The sequence below is a fragment of the Microtus pennsylvanicus genome, chromosome 7 (genome assembly GCF_037038515.1).
Source record: "Microtus pennsylvanicus isolate mMicPen1 chromosome 7, mMicPen1.hap1, whole genome shotgun sequence".
Lineage (NCBI taxonomy): Eukaryota > Metazoa > Chordata > Mammalia > Rodentia > Cricetidae > Microtus > Microtus pennsylvanicus.
Genome location: NC_134585.1, coordinates 904,098 through 923,957, shown reverse-complemented (window position 1 = coordinate 923,957; position 19,860 = coordinate 904,098). Strand labels below are relative to the sequence as shown.

The window sequence follows — 19,860 nt, the reverse complement described above, 5'->3', positions numbered from 1 at the left end:
TCTCTTGAAGAGGACCAGAGTTGGAGTCCCAGAAGTCTGGCTGCTCACAACCTCCTGAGTACCCTACTCCAAAGATTGCAGCACCCTCTTCTGCCTCACGCCAAAATTTCACACAGACATAGACATACAAACAAATACATGAACAGAAAATAAAAAGAAATTTTAAAAACATTCTTTCTGTATATTCTGTGAAGCTGCATTTCCTACACTGCACATAAAATTAAAAGATTAAAGGGAGAATCAAAGGCACTCCATTGGGAAGATGCGGATAAGGACAGGCAGACATGTAAGCATCTATTATTTTCACCGTATCTTTGTATTTTGGAAAACAGTCACTACGTTCCTAGGCATTGTAGTTATATGAGATTTGTTATTAATGTTCACTGAAGTAAATTTTTCAGAATTCTCAGTTCCTAATTTGGTGAACATGGATTGGGAGTCCACACAGGCATGAGTGCCTTTGAGAGACAATCCATTTCTGAGCCTGCATAGACACACCCTGACATCACCGTGTTTGAGAATAGCCCACTCAACAGACCTTCAGTTAGCAACTCACTGCTCCTAGGATACCAGGTCCCCGAGCTGGCTCCAAGCCAGGAAAGCAGGGCCCTAGAGGTTCCTCTAACATGAATTCATCTTCACCATGACCCAATCCCAATGCTCTCTCTCATTACCCTTGGGAATTCTGAGAGAAGCCAATCGGCCTCTCGCATTTTAAGATCATCAGATGAACACAGATTCTAGCGACTCAGTCTCTGCTCTTTAAACAGGATGAAGACCCTTGCATCCCAGGCTCTCCTCCTGCTGCTCCTGGTCACCCTGGCTCTGACCAAAGGTGAGGGTGGGAATCTGAAGGGAAAAGACCTAACCTGGGAAAGCAAATGGACTCTACCCTTAGGGGTGCAGGTCCAGAGAAGCCTGTCTCCTCCCTAGCCCAGCCAGAAACTTCAGTTCCCTTTCCCAGTTTGCATCCTGTCCTCAGGGCCTCGGCTGTGGACAGGCACGGACTAAGTGGAGGACAGAGATCTAAAGGCCCCCTTGCACCTAGGTTCATACCGGCTGAGCCATTTCCAAACCCTCCTGACCTGGCCCAGCCTCGTGGAATCCCAGTTCATCTCTGCCAGCTATGTGAACGACACACAATTCATGGGATTCAACAGCTGGGCAAAGGGTTTCGGCGTGGAGCACCGGGCACCGTGGGTAGATCAGCAGGAGCCAGAGTATTGGGTGAGGGAGACACTGAGTCTCTTGCAAGAAAAAAAGTTCTTCCGACAAGTAATGAAGAAAGTGCTCCGCATCTATAACCAGAGCATGTCTGGTAGGTGAACCCGAGTCAGAAATCCCAACCCTCCAGCGCCCTTGGGGGTTGTACCAGTGCGCCGTGTCCAAGCTTTATCCCTGGAAAATGTAACCTGTAGAGGCTAGGCTCCAGAGATCCACGAGACACCGAGAGGGCTTTCTGAGCAGTTTAAGTTCACTTAGAAAGGTAACATGGGAGGGACCGACCCACCAGAGGGCCCCACGAAGGGGCCTGGCCTTGTGGGAGTGGCTGAGAGAGCATGCTTGGCCAGGATATCACACAATCCAGAGGAGGTATGGCTGCGTCGTGCTGCCCGGAGGGTACTTCAGTCGCGGGTTCTACGAATTAACCTTCGGTGGCCAGGATTACATCGCACTGAACGAGGACCTGCGCACCTGGACCTCGGCCGGCAAGGCTGCTAAGAGGATCAGGCAAGAGTGGGAAAAAATAGGGTTTGCAGAAGAGGTGAAGAATTCCTTGAAGGATGAATGCGTTCAGTTGCTCCTGGCACAGCTGGCCTACGGGGAGGAGATTTTGCTGAGAACAGGTAAGGACAGATACTGCCCCATCCTGTCCCCTGAGGATTTCTCCTCAGCAGGGAGCAGATGGAATACTAACTTGCATGCAAGGGAGAAGAGGGCTCTCAAGAGGGTTTCCTGATTCCACGAGAGGGAGGGATTCTCTGGAGGACTCAGCCTTCACTCAGGATAGTTAAGTCCTTCGGTTAAGAGCAGTTCCCTTCCACCTGCCTTATGAATTACAACCTCTGTCAGGCCGGTTCACTATCCACGCACAGTGACTTTGGAGGACTGTCCCCAGTGTTTCTGAGTCTTTCATCTCCATCCAGTCAGAACCAAAAGTCCATGGTTCTAGAAGGAGATCCAGAGTCTCCTGCTCTAAGCTGGTTCATGTTGGTTCTGAAACTTTCCAAGGAATAGATTACCCGATCTGTATCCTGAGTTTAGGCTGCAGCGTGGGGTCTGTAAAACCCATTCAAGCCAACCCTCCCTTCCATTCAACATGAGGAAACACGAGCACTGATGGATCCCTGGGAAGAATGAAAAATGACTGAAGTTTTCGATTATTTCCCTCAGACTCTCCCAAAATCCTTGTAACCCATAAAGTCAGAACTGACAGAAATATCACCCTGAGGTGCTTGGCCCTGAACTTCTACCCTGCTGAGATCACCCTGACCTGGCAGAGGGATGGGAGCAACCAGACTCTGGATATAGAGCTGGTGGAGACCAGGCCTGCAGGGGATGGAAGCTTCCAGAAGTGGGCAGCTGTGGTGGTGCCTTCTGGGGAGGAGCAGAGATACACATGCCATGTGTACGTACCATGAGGGGCTGCCTGAGCCCCTCACCCTGAGATGGGGTAAGGACTGGGAGTGAGCGCAGAGCCTATTCTCAGAGAGTGGGAGGTTTGAGGAGAACTGGAACAGGGTCATGGATGATACCTGGAGGTCAGAGGCCTCACTGTCCCTTCCGTTCTCCTGTCAGAGCCTCCTCAGCCCTCGGTCCCCATCATGCCAATTGTGACTGGCCTGGTCCTTGGAGCTGTGCTAATCGGAGCTGTGGTGACTTTTCTGATGTGGAAGAGGAGGACTAAAGGTAAGAAAAGGGCAGGGTCCGAGTTCTTGTCTCTGTGGGTTTATCTAGCCCAAGCTGAGAGTGTTCCCTGCCGCTTGAGAGCGAAGTTTCACCCACACGGTTGCTTGTTCTGTCTTGTGCTGATGCTGACATTAACTCCAGTGTGAAGCATAAGGAAATAATGAACAGATTCGTCCTTGCAGTGGTAGAGGAGGCAGAGATCTGGTCCTCAGCTCTCAGAGGTCAGAGGGGAAGGTCCCTATTAAGGACAGATACGCAGGAGTCCAGTTGGTCCTCTGCAAGGGCAATCTTCCATCATGTTTCCTGATCTTTCTCTGGATCTCTATTCCCAGTACTGGAGATTTCCCTGAGATAGAGACCAGGAGCTTCCTCTAGGCCCTCTAGATCCCGATGCTAGCATGAACTCTAATAAAAGGGATCATTCCCAGGAGTTAAAAGATGAGGCAGCTATGTTCATGCTTGCCAGTCCTTATGCTGGGGGCTCGTGCCTGAGACACCTGTGCCAGTATAGACAGGAGCTCATGGAGGTTCTCAGCCAGCCCACACCTCCTCGTTTACTTCATCTCCAGAGGCTTCCTCTGGTCTTGTTTCCCCTTCCACTGGGACCTAACGTTTTAGGATGTCCAGCCTTCTGTTGCAGCTTTAAAAAGTGACACCCTCAAGGGCCTGGTGTGGGACAGGGACAGTTTGTGTGTGTGATGGGCTGTTCAGAATATCACCCTGATATTCAGACACTGATCTGAATTTCTTCCTTGTTCTTTTCTTCTATAGGATAAGACAGCTGGACTGAGCCTAACAGAATTTGCTCTGGTTTCTCCTCCCACTCTGGCCTCAAGACCTTATGCCTTCTCTTTCTATATGTGACGATGGCTATGTGTCTGTTTCCTCTGAGCAAAATGTAAGCGGGTGTTGAGATCAGCCAAGCCTTGAGCAACAGCAAGTCCCGCCCCCAACCTTTGTGTCTTCCCCAGTCATCTTCTTCAACAGGGGCAGGACTGGGAACCCCAGTGGCCTATCGTGCTTTAGTTTTCAATGAGCTACAACTCCAAGCTTCTCCTTTTTTTTTTTTTTTAAAGGTTTCTCTATGTAGCCCTGTGTCCTTTGGAAAGAGCTCCGTAGACCAGGCTGACCTTGAACTCACTGAGATCTCTCACCTCTCAGTCCAGAGTGCTGAGATAAAAGGTGTGAGCCACCACCACCAAATACTTCTGTTTTTAATTAAGCATTTTTTTTATGGTTGTGCAGCTTCTTGCCAGAGTGGGTGATTGATTAGTGTCCCAAAGATGAGTGAAAGGTGATGGAGAAAATAAAGGCTTGGAATCTTACGGAATTCATGCGTGCTATGCTAAGTCTATTGCCTAGCGTGACAGCTGGAAACGGTGTGGAGTTGTGTGGCCTGGGCTGTGCACAGCTGTAGCTCAGAACACCCTGGGCTCTCACGCAGTCTCCTCCCAGCTGCCCCCAAATGATTCCTCCTGTTAAAACAATGGAACTCTGTCTTAATCAGGGCTCTGGCAACTCCTCCTCACAGGGTGGGGATGCTCTATGGACACACGAACTCCCTTTAGGAACTCAGGACATTTTCCTTATTCTGTTTTGTAAAATTTCCTACTTCGCTTTGCTAATATTTTCAGACATGTCTGGTCATCACCCACCACTCCAGACAGTTGTTACTGACAAACTGTATATCCCCTGTGGATTCTAGAGGGCTGTGGCTGTGTGTCCTGTTGTCCTGCATCCTGAGGAGGTGGACATCCCAGGCTCCTCTGTTTTTGTTTCTGGCATTTACAGGGAATGTGGCTGCTGTCATTCTCTCCAGGATCACCCCCACACTCTCACCGCAACATAGATGTGCCTTTCCTTGTCCTTTGAGGCCCATAAACCCTTGACTCCAGGAACCTCTGTGGTGTTGTCATCTGATATTTTAGGGTCAAAGCCTGCTTTCTGACAGGTATAATAGGCTAGGGTTGACCATCACAGTAGAATAATTGAACACAATTACAGTGGAAAGGGCAGAGAAAGGAATTTATTAAATGCGGCCCTCGTGGGAAGAGGCACAAACAGGTCCAGTGACTCACCCTCAGTCCCTGGGTTCATCTCTCGGTCCTGACAACCGAAGTTTGATAAAATTTATTGAAATGTACGAGCACCAAAATGCCTCTAAACTTGGTCAACAGTATTCTACATCTGAAAGTAACATTCCATCAATACAACATCCACTCAATGAACAAGACTCTCCAATGACATGGATGAAGAAAACTATGAAGGATTCAATGATGTTTGAGTTCCAGAATGTAGGTAGCACCTACGTCAACCTAGTGAAATATCTAAGATAGAAATCTCCAATTAAACTATGCGGCGACCCATGCTTCTATCTCAGTACTCAGTGGGCAGAGGCATGTGGATGTCTTGCAATCCAAGCCAGGCTAAAAAAAAATATCCCACCCCCACCCTGTGTCTGGAGAGATGGCTACACAGTGGAGATCCCTTGCTTCTCTTGAAGAGGACCAGAGTTGGAGTCCCAGAAGTCTGGCTGCTCACAACCTCCTGAGTACCCTACTCCAAAGATTGCAGCACCCTCTTCTGCCTCACGCCAAAATTTCACACAGACATAGACATACAAACAAATACATGAACAGAAAATAAAAAGAAATCTTAAAAACATTCTTTCTGTATATTCTGTGAAGCTGCATTTCCTACACTGCACATAAAATTAAAAGGTTAAAGGGAGAATCAAAGGCACTCCATTGGGAAGATGCGGATAAGGACAGGCAGACATGTAAGCATCTATTATTTTCACCGTATCTTTGTATTTTGGAAAACAGTTACTACGTTCCTAGGCATTGTAGTTATATGAGATTTGTTATTAATGTTCACTGAAGTAAATTTTTCAGAATTCTCAGTTCCTAATTTGGTGAACATGGATTGGGAGTCCACACAGGCATGAGTGCCTTTGAGAGACAATCCATTTCTGAGCCTGCATAGACACACCCTGACATCACCGTGTTTGAGAATAGCCCACTCAACAGACCTTCAGTTAGCAACTCACTGCTCCTAGGATACCAGGTCCCCGAGCTGGCTCCAAGCCAGGAAAGCAGGGCCCTAGAGGTTCCTCTAACATGAATTCATCTTCACCATGACCCAATCCCAATGCTCTCTCTCATTACCCTTGGGAATTCTGAGAGAAGCCAATCGGCCTCTCGCATTTTAAGATCATCAGATGAACACAGATTCTAGCGACTCAGTCTCTGCTCTTTAAACAGGATGAAGACCCTTGCATCCCAGGCTCTCCTCCTGCTGCTCCTGGTCACCCTGGCTCTGACCAAAGGTGAGGGTGGGAATCTGAAGGGAAAAGACCTAACCTGGGAAAGCAAATGGACTCTACCCTTAGGGGTGCAGGTCCAGAGAAGCCTGTCTCCTCCCTAGCCCAGCCAGAAACTTCAGTTCCCTTTCCCAGTTTGCATCCTGTCCTCAGGGCCTCGGCTGTGGACAGGCACGGACTAAGTGGAGGACAGAGATCTAAAGGCCCCCTTGCACCTAGGTTCATACCGGCTGAGCCATTTCCAAACCCTCCTGACCTGGCCCAGCCTCGTGGAATCCCAGTTCATCTCTGCCAGCTATGTGAACGACACACAATTCATGGGATTCAACAGCTGGGCAAAGGGTTTCGGCGTGGAGCACCGGGCACCGTGGGTAGATCAGCAGGAGCCAGAGTATTGGGTGAGGGAGACACTGAGTCTCTTGCAAGAAAAAAAGTTCTTCCGACAAGTAATGAAGAAAGTGCTCCGCATCTATAACCAGAGCATGTCTGGTAGGTGAACCCGAGTCAGAAATCCCAACCCTCCAGCGCCCTTGGGGGTTGTACCAGTGCGCCGTGTCCAAGCTTTATCCCTGGAAAATGTAACCTGTAGAGGCTAGGCTCCAGAGATCCACGAGACACCGAGAGGGCTTTCTGAGCAGTTTAAGTTCACTTAGAAAGGTAACATGGGAGGGACCGACCCACCAGAGGGCCCCACGAAGGGGCCTGGCCTTGTGGGAGTGGCTGAGAGAGCATGCTTGGCCAGGATATCACACAATCCAGAGGAGGTATGGCTGCGTCGTGCTGCCCGGAGGGTACTTCAGTCGCGGGTTCTACGAATTAACCTTCGGTGACCAGGATTACATCGCACTGAACGAGGACCTGCGCACCTGGACCTCGGCCGGCAAGGCTGCTAAGAGGATCAGGCAAGAGTGGGAAAAAATAGGGTTTGCAGAAGAGGTGAAGAATTCCTTGAAGGATGAATGCGTTCAGTTGCTCCTGGCACAGCTGGCCTACGGGGAGGAGATTTTGCTGAGAACAGGTAAGGACAGATACTGCCCCATCCTGTCCCCTGAGGATTTCTCCTCAGCAGGGAGCAGATGGAATACTAACTTGCATGCAAGGGAGAAGAGGGCTCTCAAGAGGGTTTCTTGATTCCACGAGAGGGAGGGATTCCCTGGAGGACTCAGCCTTCACTCAGGATAGTTAAGTCCTTCGGTTAAGAGCAGTTCCCTTCCACCTGCCTTATGAATTACAACCTCTGTCAGGCCGGTTCACTATCCACGCACAGTGACTTTGGAGGTCTGCCCCCAGTGTTTCTGAGTCTTTCATCTCCATCCAGTCAGAACCAAAAGTCCATGATTCTAGAAGGAGATCCAGAGTCTCCTGCTCTAAGCTGGTTCATGTTGGTTCTGAAACTTTCCAAGGAATAGATTACCCGATCTGTATCCTGAGTTTAGGCTGCAGCGTGGGGTCTGTAAAACCCATTCAAGCCAACCCTCCCTTCCATTCAACATGAGGAAACACGAGCACTGATGGATCCCCGGGAAGAATGAAAAATGACTGAAGTTTTCGATTATTTCCCTCAGACTCTCCCAAAATCCTTGTAACCCATAAAGTCAGAACTGACAGAAATATCACCCTGAGGTGCTTGGCCCTGAACTTCTACCCTGCTGAGATCACCCTGACCTGGCAGAGGGATGGGAGCAACCAGACTCTGGATATAGAGCTGGTGGAGACCAGGCCTGCAGGGGATGGAAGCTTCCAGAAGTGGGCAGCTGTGGTGGTGCCTTCTGGGGAGGAGCAGAGATACACATGCCATGTGTACCATGAGGGGCTCCCTGAGCCCCTCACCCTGAGATGGGGTAAGGACTGGGAGTGAGCACAGAGCCTGTTCTCAGAGAGTGGGAGGTTTGAGGAGAACTGGAACAGGGTCATGGATGATACCTGGAGGTCAGAGGCCTCACTGTCCCTTCCGTTCTCCTGTCAGAGCCTCCTCAGCCCTCGGTCCCCATCATGCCAATTGTGACTGGCCTGGTCCTTGGAGCTGTGCTAATCGGAGCTGTGGTGACTTTTCTGATGTGGAAGAGGAGGACTAAAGGTAAGAAAAGGGCAGGGTCCGAGTTCTTGTCTCTGTGGGTTTATCTAGCCCAAGCTGAGAGTGTTCCCTGCCGCTTGAGAGCGAAGTTTCACCCACACGGTTGCTTGTTCTGTCTTGTGCTGATGCTGACATTAACTCCAGTGTGAAGCATAAGGAAATAATGAACAGATTCGTCCTTGCAGTGGTAGAGGAGGCAGAGATCTGGTCCTCAGCTCTCAGAGGTCAGAGGGGAAGGTCCCTATTAAGGACAGATACGCAGGAGTCCAGTTGGTCCTCTGCAAGGGCAATCTTCCATCATGTTTCCTGATCTTTCTCTGGATCTCTATTCCCAGTACTGGAGATTTCCCTGAGATAGAGACCAGGAGCTTCCTCTAGGCCCTCTAGATCCCGATGCTAGCATGAACTCTAATAAAAGGGATCATTCCCAGGAGTTAAAAGATGAGGCAGCTATGTTCATGCTTGCCAGTCCTTATGCTGGGGGCTCGTGCCTGAGACACCTGTGCCAGTATAGACAGGAGCTCATGGAGGTTCTCAGCCAGCCCACACCTCCTCATTTACTTCATCTCCAGAGGCTTCCTCTGGTCTTGTTTCCCCTTCCACTGGGAGCTAACGTTTTAGGATGTCCAGCCTTCTGTTGCAGCTTTAAAAAGTGACATTTGCAAGGGCCTGGTGTGTGACAGGGAGAGGTCAGAGGAAAGCCCCTGGGGCCTGGGGACTCTAGGGATTGGGGCCGTTTGGATGTGTGATGAGCTGCTCAGAATATCACCATCTAAGATACTGATCTGAATTTCTTCCTTGGTCTTTTCTCCTACAGGATAGGACAGCTGGACTGAGCCTAACAGGATTTAGGCTGTTTCCCCTTTTCCCACTGTGGCCTCAAGAACTGCTGACTTCGCTTCCTGCATCTGACTGTGACTGTGTCTGTTTCCTGCGAGCGCAGTGTGACCAGGTGATGAGTGCAGCCCTGCCCTGGGCAGCAGTCAGTCCCATCCCCTCACCGATCATTATTCCTTCCCCTGTCACCATCGCTGTTCCCACAGGAGCTGGGCTGGCAGACCTCCAGCTTGTACTGAGATTTAGTTTTCACTGAGCTACAACTTATTCTGTTTTCTTGAAACTAAACATTTTTTATGGTTGTGTAACTTCTTTCACAGTGGGTATTTGATTAGTGTACTAAAGGTGAGTAAAACTTGGAGAAAATAAAGTCTCAGAATCTTCCAGAATCGTGTGTGCTGTGCTAAGTCCATTGCTTCTCTTGAGAGTTGAGGGCTGTGTGGGGACAAGTGAGCCCTGTGTGTGCACCATTACTGCTCCTTCACCCTGGGCTTTCACACAGTCCCTTCCCACCTCTGTCTTCTTGCTAGCTCCTAATCCCTCTCTTTCAATATGCCTGTCCCATCAAAGGATCTCAGGTACGTGCAGGGTCTGCCCAGGGTCTGTGCTGTTCTTTATGTTGGCAGTCAGTCTGTTCAGGCTTGAGTCTGATGTTCCATCAAGAGATGTTTAGATTCCTTGATTTTTCTCAGTTCTGTGATTGGGTCCGGAGTCAATGTCTTCTGTTGTGGACATTCACTGACACAACTGTGGAGTGTTGCTGTCGTTGTCCAACCATGGGTCTCTGTGGTATTCTCACCAAATTTGTCAGAGGCCAAGCCTGGTTTCTGACAGACTAGGGGCTATAATGTGTCAGCAATACCGGCAGGCGGAGTTCTGACAACAGGACTTTTTGCAAAATATCAATTGCCCCTTGTCCTAAATTTCTCCCAACTAGGTGTGTTGCTGTTCTTCCATCCACACAGCTGCCCTCCCCGCAGTTGCCTTTCCCTTTATAACCCAGCCTTTTCTGTTACCTGGTCTTTTTTTTTTTTACTACTCTCCTGGCCAGTCTCTTGGTCCAGGCGGCTCATCTTGGTCTGCAACTGCTCTGGTCTCTCGCCTCCCACACCCGCCCTCCCATGGCTCAGTCTGGTCCTGCTCACTATGGACTCCCCGCTATGTTCCTGTCTCTGGCTCTACTCACCCTTTTATCTATAATACTCTTTCTCCTCCACCGTAGCTGGGAGTATTCATTTCCTTCCTTTTTTAATTTCATCTTTTTTTTTCCCCATTCATCTAGTGTCTTAAATGAGTTCTCTCCCAAGGAACTGAGCTGCTACAAGCCAAGCTGCTGGCCTTGCTCTCCTAATGTTTGTAGGGATCATTTCTTTCTGTTGACTTTGTCACCCTACAAATTTGACCCTAGAGTCTGCTAGTACAGCTGCTGCTTCCCTCTACCTTAGCAAACCCTCCATCTCTCCTTGCCTACTCAGTAAGTGTCCTCTCCCTGACTCCTGGGGTCTACGATGCCCTGGGTTACTCACCACAGGGGCCACTTTCTGCTCACTAAGATACTTGCCCCCTCAACTGGAACTCTCCCTGTCTCCCCAAAGCCCCCCACAGTACAGATCTGCAGCAGTTTCTCCTCCACCTGCTTTAAGCACCTGTCTCTCCCCTTCTACTGGGTAAGCGGCTCCAGGGAACTCTGCTTTTTCTACTTTTACTACAAAAGCCACAGTAGTGAGCCAGGAACTCCTTCACTCTCCCAGTAGGCTCTAATCACAAGGATAAGGGTTGCCTTTCTTCTGTGATATGCTGTATTTTTCTCGCTGACAAGCTTTTCAGTCCACGTGGGGAAGCCCAGATTGAAATTCTTGTCACACGCTTACCGGCATTTATTCCCTGTGCAGAGGAAACTGAGGGCATTTCCCCCACACCCTCCAGACTGACTAGATCACAGAGCCCTCTGCTACCACACTTTCTAACTTCAATATAGAAGACGCAGCCCTCCCAGGTGCCTCCTCCTCCCTACCCTCTTCCTCACTCTGACTCTCAGCCTCTGGTACTCTCCCATGCAGCTCCCCACTCACCAGGGATCTAATAGGTCTCCAGACAAGGAAGAGAGCTTACCTTGCTACCAGGCTCTGAAAGGAGATAAACTCACCAAACAGATTTCAATAAACTTTTTACCATTCCTTTATTTAAAGGTATTTGGTTTGCAATGACTGCTCTCATTAGCCAGCCATCTGTGTTCAATGGTTAGAAAGAAAATGTTTGTTTAAAGGTTATACAAGCTATGAAGATCTAAGAAGGTGTTTTCAGGTGTGTAAATACAATTTGTAAAGGTGTAAGAAAGTGATTTCAAGCATGTAAAATGAGAAATAATTTAGATTTTTCCTCTGTCTGTGCTATTCTGATATTGAGCTTCAAACGTTCAGGGTTTTAACTTTGGAGATTTTAAAGTTCTTTTAGTTGTCTTCTGCGAGAAGACTTGAAAGTGCTTCTGAAACAAATACCTCTTTCTAATCGGAGCATTAGTGACTTTAACAGAAGCACTCTGAGTTCCCAGGCTTTTCTATGACTCACAGGCTGAGTCTCCTGCCTTTCTACCATGTGGATTTCAGTGCAGATTATAAACATGAATAGTGTTAATATATCTAAAACATTCATCTCTTTTTATAAAGTTAAAAGAAATTCTTGTAAGAGTCAGGGAGTTGACTTGAATCCACCTCTCACAAGTCAAAGCCCCCCAGATACGGATTCCTGCTTACTAACAGCCAAAGGCTTCTCCTCTTCTGCCTTTTCTCGAGGGTGGAATCTCTCTCCTCCGCAAACTAACAAGACCATGGGTCTAGATGTTTCAAATGTACACCCAGGATAAAAAACTAAACTAAACTCCTTAGCTTTACCTTCTCTCCGAGGTCTATCTGTCCCAACAGATTTCACAGCTGCAGACCCTGCAGCAACTCCACAGCTCCAGGTGCTTCCGCAGAATATGCATTCAAGTTGTGGCCTGCATTTCAGCGTTCCTGTCCAACCCCCCAAAAATGATACTGCAACATCAACAGGAAGTAGTCATAGGAAAGACTTGTTAACAGCAGAAAGGCTGGGATATTAGGTCCCAATTCTCAAATCAGGGCTAAGGGTGAGGTGTCCATTGGACACACAAAAGGTGGACCTGGCTGCCAGGGTCTTCCTGAGTCCCTCAGTTTCTAGTTGTTACAGGGTCCTCCCTGCCTCTCTTATCCCTTCCCCTACTCTAAACTTCTCCAGCCTAGGAATGAGACTGTGCTTCCCTCCCCTGATGCCCTTCCCCCAGCTGCCCTTCCTTATATAATCCAAGCATTTTGGTCTCCTGGTCTCTGCCATCTGCCCTTTGTATGCCTGGCATCTTGGTCTGGCTCAGTCTGGTTGTCTCCTCAACAGACTCTTCCGGATTTCCCTGTTCTCCCTTATATCTACGATAGACTTTCTCCTCCACTGTACCTGGGAACAGGCTTGGCTTTCCTTTTTCTTTCTGCTTCATTCAAAGCCTAAAGCAGCCTTTCCATGGACTTTGCTTCAGTTCCTGCTTTCAGATTCCTGTCTTAGTTCCTGCACTAACTTCCTCAGAGATGGAGTGTGACCTGGGCTTGTCAGATGAAAGAAACTCTTTCCTCCTCACTTGGTTTTGATCATGGAGATTTGACACAGAGACAGAAGAAAGAAGCTAATACAAATTAACTTAGAGCATTTAAGACAACTTCACAGCTACCCCAATGTCTTATTTTCAGAGAGCGCACTGTTTTCATTTTTTAAAAAAAGATTTGTCACAGCAATAGAAAAAGTGAGTAATCCAAATTAACTTAGGGCACATAAGATAACTTCACAAATACCCTAAATTTTTATTTGCAGAAAGTACACCTTTTTCATAATTTTTTTGTTCTTTCTTTATTTGTGTGTATGTTATACATGCCAAAAAAGCGGCAGCATCTGTGGAATCTAAGGGATGACATCAAATCCCAAAGAACTATAAGAACAGGAGTTTGTGAGGGGCCCCTTGAGGAGTTTCTCAAATGAACTCAGGCCCACTGCAAGAGCAGTAAGCACTTTTAACAACCAAGTCTTTTTCCCATTCCAAAGGTAGTGATTTTTGTCTGCTTTTCATGCTGGATCCCAGGAACTGGAGGAGAGAGAGGCGCTTGGCAGATTCTAAAACATTTGCTGAGGAGTAAATCTGAGAAACAGACTTTTTCAAAGTGGAGCCTAGAAAAGGAAAGGTTGATTGCGGATTTGATGGAGATCTTCTCCCGTATGCCCGTGAGACATCCTGTCCAGCCCAAGTTCCCCCCAGCATGTCCGCTGCTTCCCACCTCCCACACTGCCAAACTACAACTACATAGCCATGGGAATTACCCAATGCCACAGCCCCAAACTCCGTCCCCCAGATAAGATCAGAACTAAGGCATGATGTGTGTGTGGACAGAGATGCGGTAAAGGATGATGGAGGAAGGTCATTGGTTAATTAAAGAAACTGCTTGCCCTGATAGGTTAAAACATAGGTGGGAGGAGTAAACAGAACAGAATGCTGGGAGGAAGAGGAAGTGAGCTCAGACTCGACAGCTCTGCTCTCTCCCGGGCAGACGCAATAGCTCTGCTCTCTGAGGCACACACGATGAAGCTCTGACCCGGGATGGACGTAGGATAGAATCTCCCTGGTAAGCCACCTGGTGGGCTACACAGATTATAGGAAATGGGCTGCGAGAGTTAGCCGAGAAGAGGCTAGATATAATGGGCCAAGCTGTGTTTAAATGAATACAGTTTGTGTGTTGTTATTTCGGGGCATAAACTGGCAGGTGGCCGGGGTGCCAGGGACACAGCCCCGCCGCTCCTATTACTACAATAAAAGGAAAGCCACATCTTCACAGGAGCCAAGAAAAGGATAGAGGACAGACAACTACATCCTAAGTCTCACAGACATGAAACAGTGGCCATTTCAGTCCCAAGATTGACAATATGATATCATTTAGAAGGTTCTCCATGGGTTCCCAGAGTATTGTACTTATGTGTCAAGATTATACCAGTGTCTTAGCTGGGAATCACCAGAGTTCTGCAGTAACACATTATCCTTCTCAGCTCCTGCCTCTTCTCCTCCATGTTCACTGGGGACATGGACTGTATGACCACCGACACAGCAACCAACTCCCATCCTAATTTCCATGGCTCCTTCAGACTCCTGTTTGATGAGATCACCAGTAAACCAAGGCTTATTGCAGGTGGACTGAGCTGGTCAGGAAAGGACCCTGACAGAGCAGTGAAGACATGGCAAGCCCAGACCAGGGACCAGATCTGGTCACTTCAATGATAGACATCGGTCTTTGCTTTCCTTTGCTTCCTTGATTCTGTCAGCCAAATCAGCACCTGGGCTGGGACTCAAAAGGATGTTGTCAACAGGACAATTACAGGTTTCAGGGTGAGCAACTTGTCCCCAGACACTGGTTTCAGGGTACCAGGGAACAGAGATGGATCTGCAGGGGGGAAACAGAGTTCTGGAGATTTCTCTCGCAGTTATTAATCTTTCCAAGACAGTTAGTGTCCTGACACTCCCATTGGATATTCTTAGGGAAGACAGCCAGCCTCATGCCGTACATCAGATTTGTAACGTGAATAAGGAAAGCTCTGCACTCAGTCCTGACCCACGACTTAGGTTGATGATTCATTTAAAAATTATGTACTGGAGAACGCGTGTGGTCTAATGTCTGGGTTGGGAATCCAACTCTGGTCCTTTGCAAGAACTGCAAGTGCTTTTCATTGCTGAGCCATCTCAGCAGCTGTAGGAGGAATATTTTTATTAACCTCTTCAGATAATAGTATTTTTTTTCCAGAGAGGATCTTACTGTGTAAGTCTCCCTGACCTAGAACTTGCTGTGTAAATCAGGCTAGTCAGGAACTCAAAGACATCCCCTGCCTCTTCCTCCTGAATGTTGAAATTAAGGGCATAATAGGGGATGGACTAGAGAGTTAGCTTAGCAGCTAAGAGCACTGGCTGCTCATCCAGGCAACCTGCTTTGGATTCCTAGTATCCACAATGCTGGTCACAACTCTCTGTGACTGCAGTCCCAGGGGACCCCATGCCTTCTTCGGGTATGCTCACAGTGCATAGGCATAATGCAGTCAAAATACCCATGTACATAATTAATTTCCAGAATATAAGTAACAACTGTTTAAACCTAGTCAAGTATCAAGGATGAAAGTCCCCAGTGAGCCCAGTACTCTTGGAACAAAGGCAGGTGGATATCTGTGACCTCCGGGCCAACTTCAAAAACATAGTTTGCTAAGCCAGGCGGTGGTGGCACACGCCTTTAATCTCTGTGAGTTCAAGGCTAGCCTGGTCTACAAGAGCTAGTTCTTGGACAGGAACCAAAAACTACAGAGAAACCCTGTCTTGAAAAATAAAAAAAAAAACCCACATAGTTTGCTGCATCCATGTTTATAGGAGAATCATGTTCATTGAGTTCATCTTGCTATTAAATTTTATTTTCAAAATTAGAATATTATTGACCAAGTTCATCAGTGTGCGTATCTAGATGAATCTCTCTCCTGAATGATGGGTAGAGACTGAAGACAGGGTGGTCCCTTATTTACTTTGCCACTCTCTTCAGCATGAAGCTGACTGGCTCCTGTAGGAATTCCCTGCTGGAGTGACAGAGACTTGACGTGTCATGGAAAGATTAACTAGTGGGAGGGGAATTTCCAGTGCCCAGCTTCCCCACTGCAGATCCAACTCCGGACCACGGTATCCAAGAAGCAGTGTCTGGGGACAAGTTGCTTACCTTGATACCCGTAATTGTCTTGTTGACAACATGCTTTTGAATCTTCGCCCAGATGTTGATCTGTCTGACAGAATTAAGGGAAGAAAGGAGAGTGAAGAACTATGTCTTTCACTGAAATGTCAGGCTCTAGTTCCTGATCTGGGTTCCCATGGCCTCCCTGTTATGTTGCGGTCCTTTCCCCTCCAGCTCAGGCCACCTGCAGTCAGACTGGGATTCCTGGTGCTCTTATCCCACAGGAGCCTGGGGGCGGCAAGGAAATTAGAATGGGCGTTTTCTCATGAAACCAGGCTAATCCCTCCACAGACCCCTAAACCAGGCATAGAGTACAATACTCTGAACATCTGTGGGAGATTTTATACGCACATGATATTACCCTGCTAGGGAATGTAATGACTCCCATTTCCCATCTCTCAAATTTAGGCCCCAGGTGTCCTTCCTAATACACTGTTTTTGAATCCTATATCGATGTGGCCTCCCCTGCCTCACCTGTGTCCACAGAGCCATCACACCTTAGTTATGATCTTATCTTGGTGGCAGAGTTTGGAGCTGTTGCATGGAGCAAGTCACATGACCACATACCTGTGTCTAGGGCAGGGTGGGACTTGAGGAGCTGCAGACACGCCTGATGGGGAATGTTGGCAGATGCTCCTCATTCATTCCCAGTCCCTCAGACCTGAAATAACAACACAGAAACTGTATTATTTAAAATGCTGCTTTGGGGAGCTGGAGAGATGGCTCAGAGATTAAAAGCACTAGCTGCTCTTCCAGAGGTCCTGAGTTCAATTCCCAGCAACCACATGGTGGCTCACAACCATCTGTAATGAGATCTGGCACTGTATCCTGGAAAGTGTATATATAATAAATAAATAATTTTAAAAAAATGCTGCTTTGCCTGTTAGTTTAGGTATATTCCAGGTTAGCTCTTATATCTTAAGTTAACCCATTTCTGTTAATCTGTGTATCGCCATGTGGCTGTGGCTTACTGGGTAAAGTTCCGGTGTCTGTCTTCTTCTGCAGATACATGGCATCTCTCTGACTCTGCCTACTCTCTCCTCCTCGATCTGCTTTGAATCCCCGCCTTGCCCCATTCTGCGCTGCAATAGACCCAAAGTAGCTTCTTTATTAACCAATGGGAATAAAGCATATTCACAGCATACAGAGGGGAATCCCACATCACCTCCCCTTTTCTGTGTAAATAAAAGGGAAGGTTTTTAACTTTAATGTAGTAAAATTACATATAAAAAATCAGGTATCAATCAAGAACTACAGTTATATTAATATCTACTTTATCTTTTATCATAACTAAGGAAAACTATAATTATCTATTCTTCAACTCCATCAAAGATCCCAAAGTATATAATATTACCTAAGTGAACAGGCGGTGCATTGTAAACAACTTCTAAAAATCTAGAAGTGACAGAGACATCTCACTGCCTGGACAGTCACCCAGATTTCTTCTGTACCATTGTAACATCCATCCTCCTCCTCCAGTCACAATGTGGATGGCAGACTTCTCCATGAAGCAGGAAATCTAAAGATCTCTTACGCCTTGTACTGGCAAAGTTCATCAGTTGCTTTCTTCTGTGTCCCGGAAACCGTCTGGCAGTTCTCTCATGAAGTAGGAGCCATGAAAGACTGTCTCACCTTTATGCAAGTTCAGCAGCCATTTTTCTGTGGGCCCTGCATGTCCAGTTCATAGAAACTAATATCAAGAAGTCCAGGAAGAACAGTTTCTTGTCCAAATGGCTAGACAACTCCATAAGGAGCTTCTTCAATGCCCATCATCCTCTTGAAGGAGATTGGTCCTGCCGGGAGCAGATGTGTCTCATTGTCATGAAAAGTCTAAGTTCTTAAAACATTTTAAATGCCATATTCTGTTAGTCTTTGAAAGGTTTGAAAAACATCTGTCCATCTGAAATATATTTCTGTACATCTAGAAAACGTAACTAATATGACTACAAGCTTGACTATTATAAATGACTGTCTATTAACCTATATTTCTTAATTATACATTATATTTTTAAATGAACTGCACAAACACAATACCTTAATCAAGAGCAGAAATATATCTATAACAAAATTGACTTTAAATTTGTATCAATAAACCAAGATCTATACCAATACAAAGTATTCATCTCTATATCATATCCCCCTTTAAATGTAAACAAACATTTATAAACAATCACTTAGGGAATGTGGATATATTCTCTCCAAAATGCTTCCTGCTTTTTGTTGGGCAAAGTATTTTTGGGTGTTCATGGAGATCTTTTGCAGGGTCTTGGTTCATCAAACCACACTAGTCCGGAAGGAATCCACAGGTTCTCATCCTCTGTGGAAACAAAAGCAGAACTCCTTTTCCAAAGCAACATTTCCTTAGACCCAAATTTTGACTCTGCAGAATGTCGTCTCTTCCGTGGGCTCCCAGGCCAGATGAGGGACAGCAGAGCGTTGCTCTGACCCTGAACATCTCTCAGGGAGCAAGGCAGGAGCAGGACCACTCCCTACCCAAATCAGGGCTAGGCCCTTTCCACGTGGTAGAGATAAGGCCATGAAACGATGAAGTCAGTGCAGTTTCTTCTTCCATACCAGAGAGCTGGCTCCTCAGAAATCATGGGACTGGTGGGCTGGCTGACATGCCTGGAAAGTCCCTGCCTCCACTATGGTACTTCCTCACTGCACTTCCTCTGGAGCCCTTGGTATTGAATTAGTGCAGCATCAACATTTGCCTGTCTTCAGTCAGGTCCGCTTATGCAGATTCGGTGCGTCTCCTCCCTTCTTTAGTCCTCTCCCCTGACGAGAGCTATATAAACTGACCCTATTGCTTTAATGGACAGGAAAGAAGCTGAGCTGCCCTCCAGCACAGTCTCCACACCACTGCCCTGAAATGCTGCACCCTGGAGCTCCTCTGCTCCCTGAGATCCCAGCGCATGAGGGTCAGCCAGGAGCAGGAGACCCACACTCTTCCTCTCCATATCACACATCTGCTCAGGACTGGATGGCAGTTTTTTCCCATTGGCAGTTTTCTCATCATTGCTACAAGGAACCGCAGCTCAATAGGTGTCAGTTAGATCTGTAATCAATGAGGAACCTAACTCTCCACACTAGGCAACATCTGCATGAATTAAGCCTCAGTCCGGTGCGTCTGTGACAGTTGCAACACCAGATCCTCACCCTGAGCTCAGTATTGCTGGGTCCTAATGTCTTCCATGGGGGAGGGGGTGAAAAGGCATCAATGACCACAGATGCTGGGAGCCAGGTAGAAAATTTACAGCAGACTCAGAAGTTCCTTATTTACACTCCCTGCACCCAGGCGTTGACCCATTGACAGCTGACATTTCAAGCTTGTCTCTCATTGGCTAGGCACAATCAGGACCTCTGACAGCGCCTGTTGCTAGGCACTCAGGAAACACTACTTGGTTACTCCTTATTGGTGAGGCACAGACAGGACCTTTGAGAGCTCCAGGCTGACTCCAGGTTGGCTCCTTTTGGTCTGGTATCCTTAGCTTCCTACGGCTCAGGATCTGAATTTCCTCACAGAGCTGCCCTCCTTCCCTCCTCTCCCATAGCTGGCCCTCCTGAGCTACACTCTACCCCTCCAGGAAAGCTATTCCCTCACTTAGGGATTGCAGTTTCAACCAAATGAAATTAAACTTTGTATCTTCTCTTCTTAAACATCTGTTTTCAGTTATGCACACAGCCTAGAAACATGGCTCAGTGGTTAAAACCACTGCCTGCTCTTCCAGGGGACCTGAGACTGATTCCCAGCACCCACATGGTGGCTCATACTACCTACAACTCCAATTCCAGAGCATCCAAAGCTCTCCTCTCGCCTCTGACAGCACTGAAACCATGTGGTGTGCAGACATACACACAGGAAAGCACTGATCCACGGCACAGCCATATGTGATGGGAACGGCAGAAGT

The 19,860-nt window shown here is 47.4% G+C and overlaps 1 protein-coding gene and 1 pseudogene across 1 annotated transcript; both read left to right on the top strand.

Moving 5' to 3' along the window:
- The first annotated feature begins 771 nt into the window (after window positions 1-771).
- Window positions 772-4,122, top strand: LOC142853601 (class I histocompatibility antigen, Gogo-A*0501 alpha chain-like; annotated as a pseudogene).
- Window positions 4,123-6,174: 2,052 nt separating this feature from the next.
- LOC142853600 (class I histocompatibility antigen, Gogo-A*0501 alpha chain-like) lies at window positions 6,175-9,457 on the top strand. Its single transcript, XM_075978760.1, has 6 exons — window positions 6,175-6,238; window positions 6,452-6,721; window positions 6,975-7,250; window positions 7,798-8,073; window positions 8,199-8,309; window positions 9,124-9,457. Exons 1-6 carry the CDS (start codon window positions 6,175-6,177, stop codon window positions 9,126-9,128), a joined length of 1,002 nt encoding a protein of 333 aa, XP_075834875.1. The 3' UTR covers window positions 9,129-9,457.
- Window positions 9,458-19,860: the final 10,403 nt, after the last annotated feature.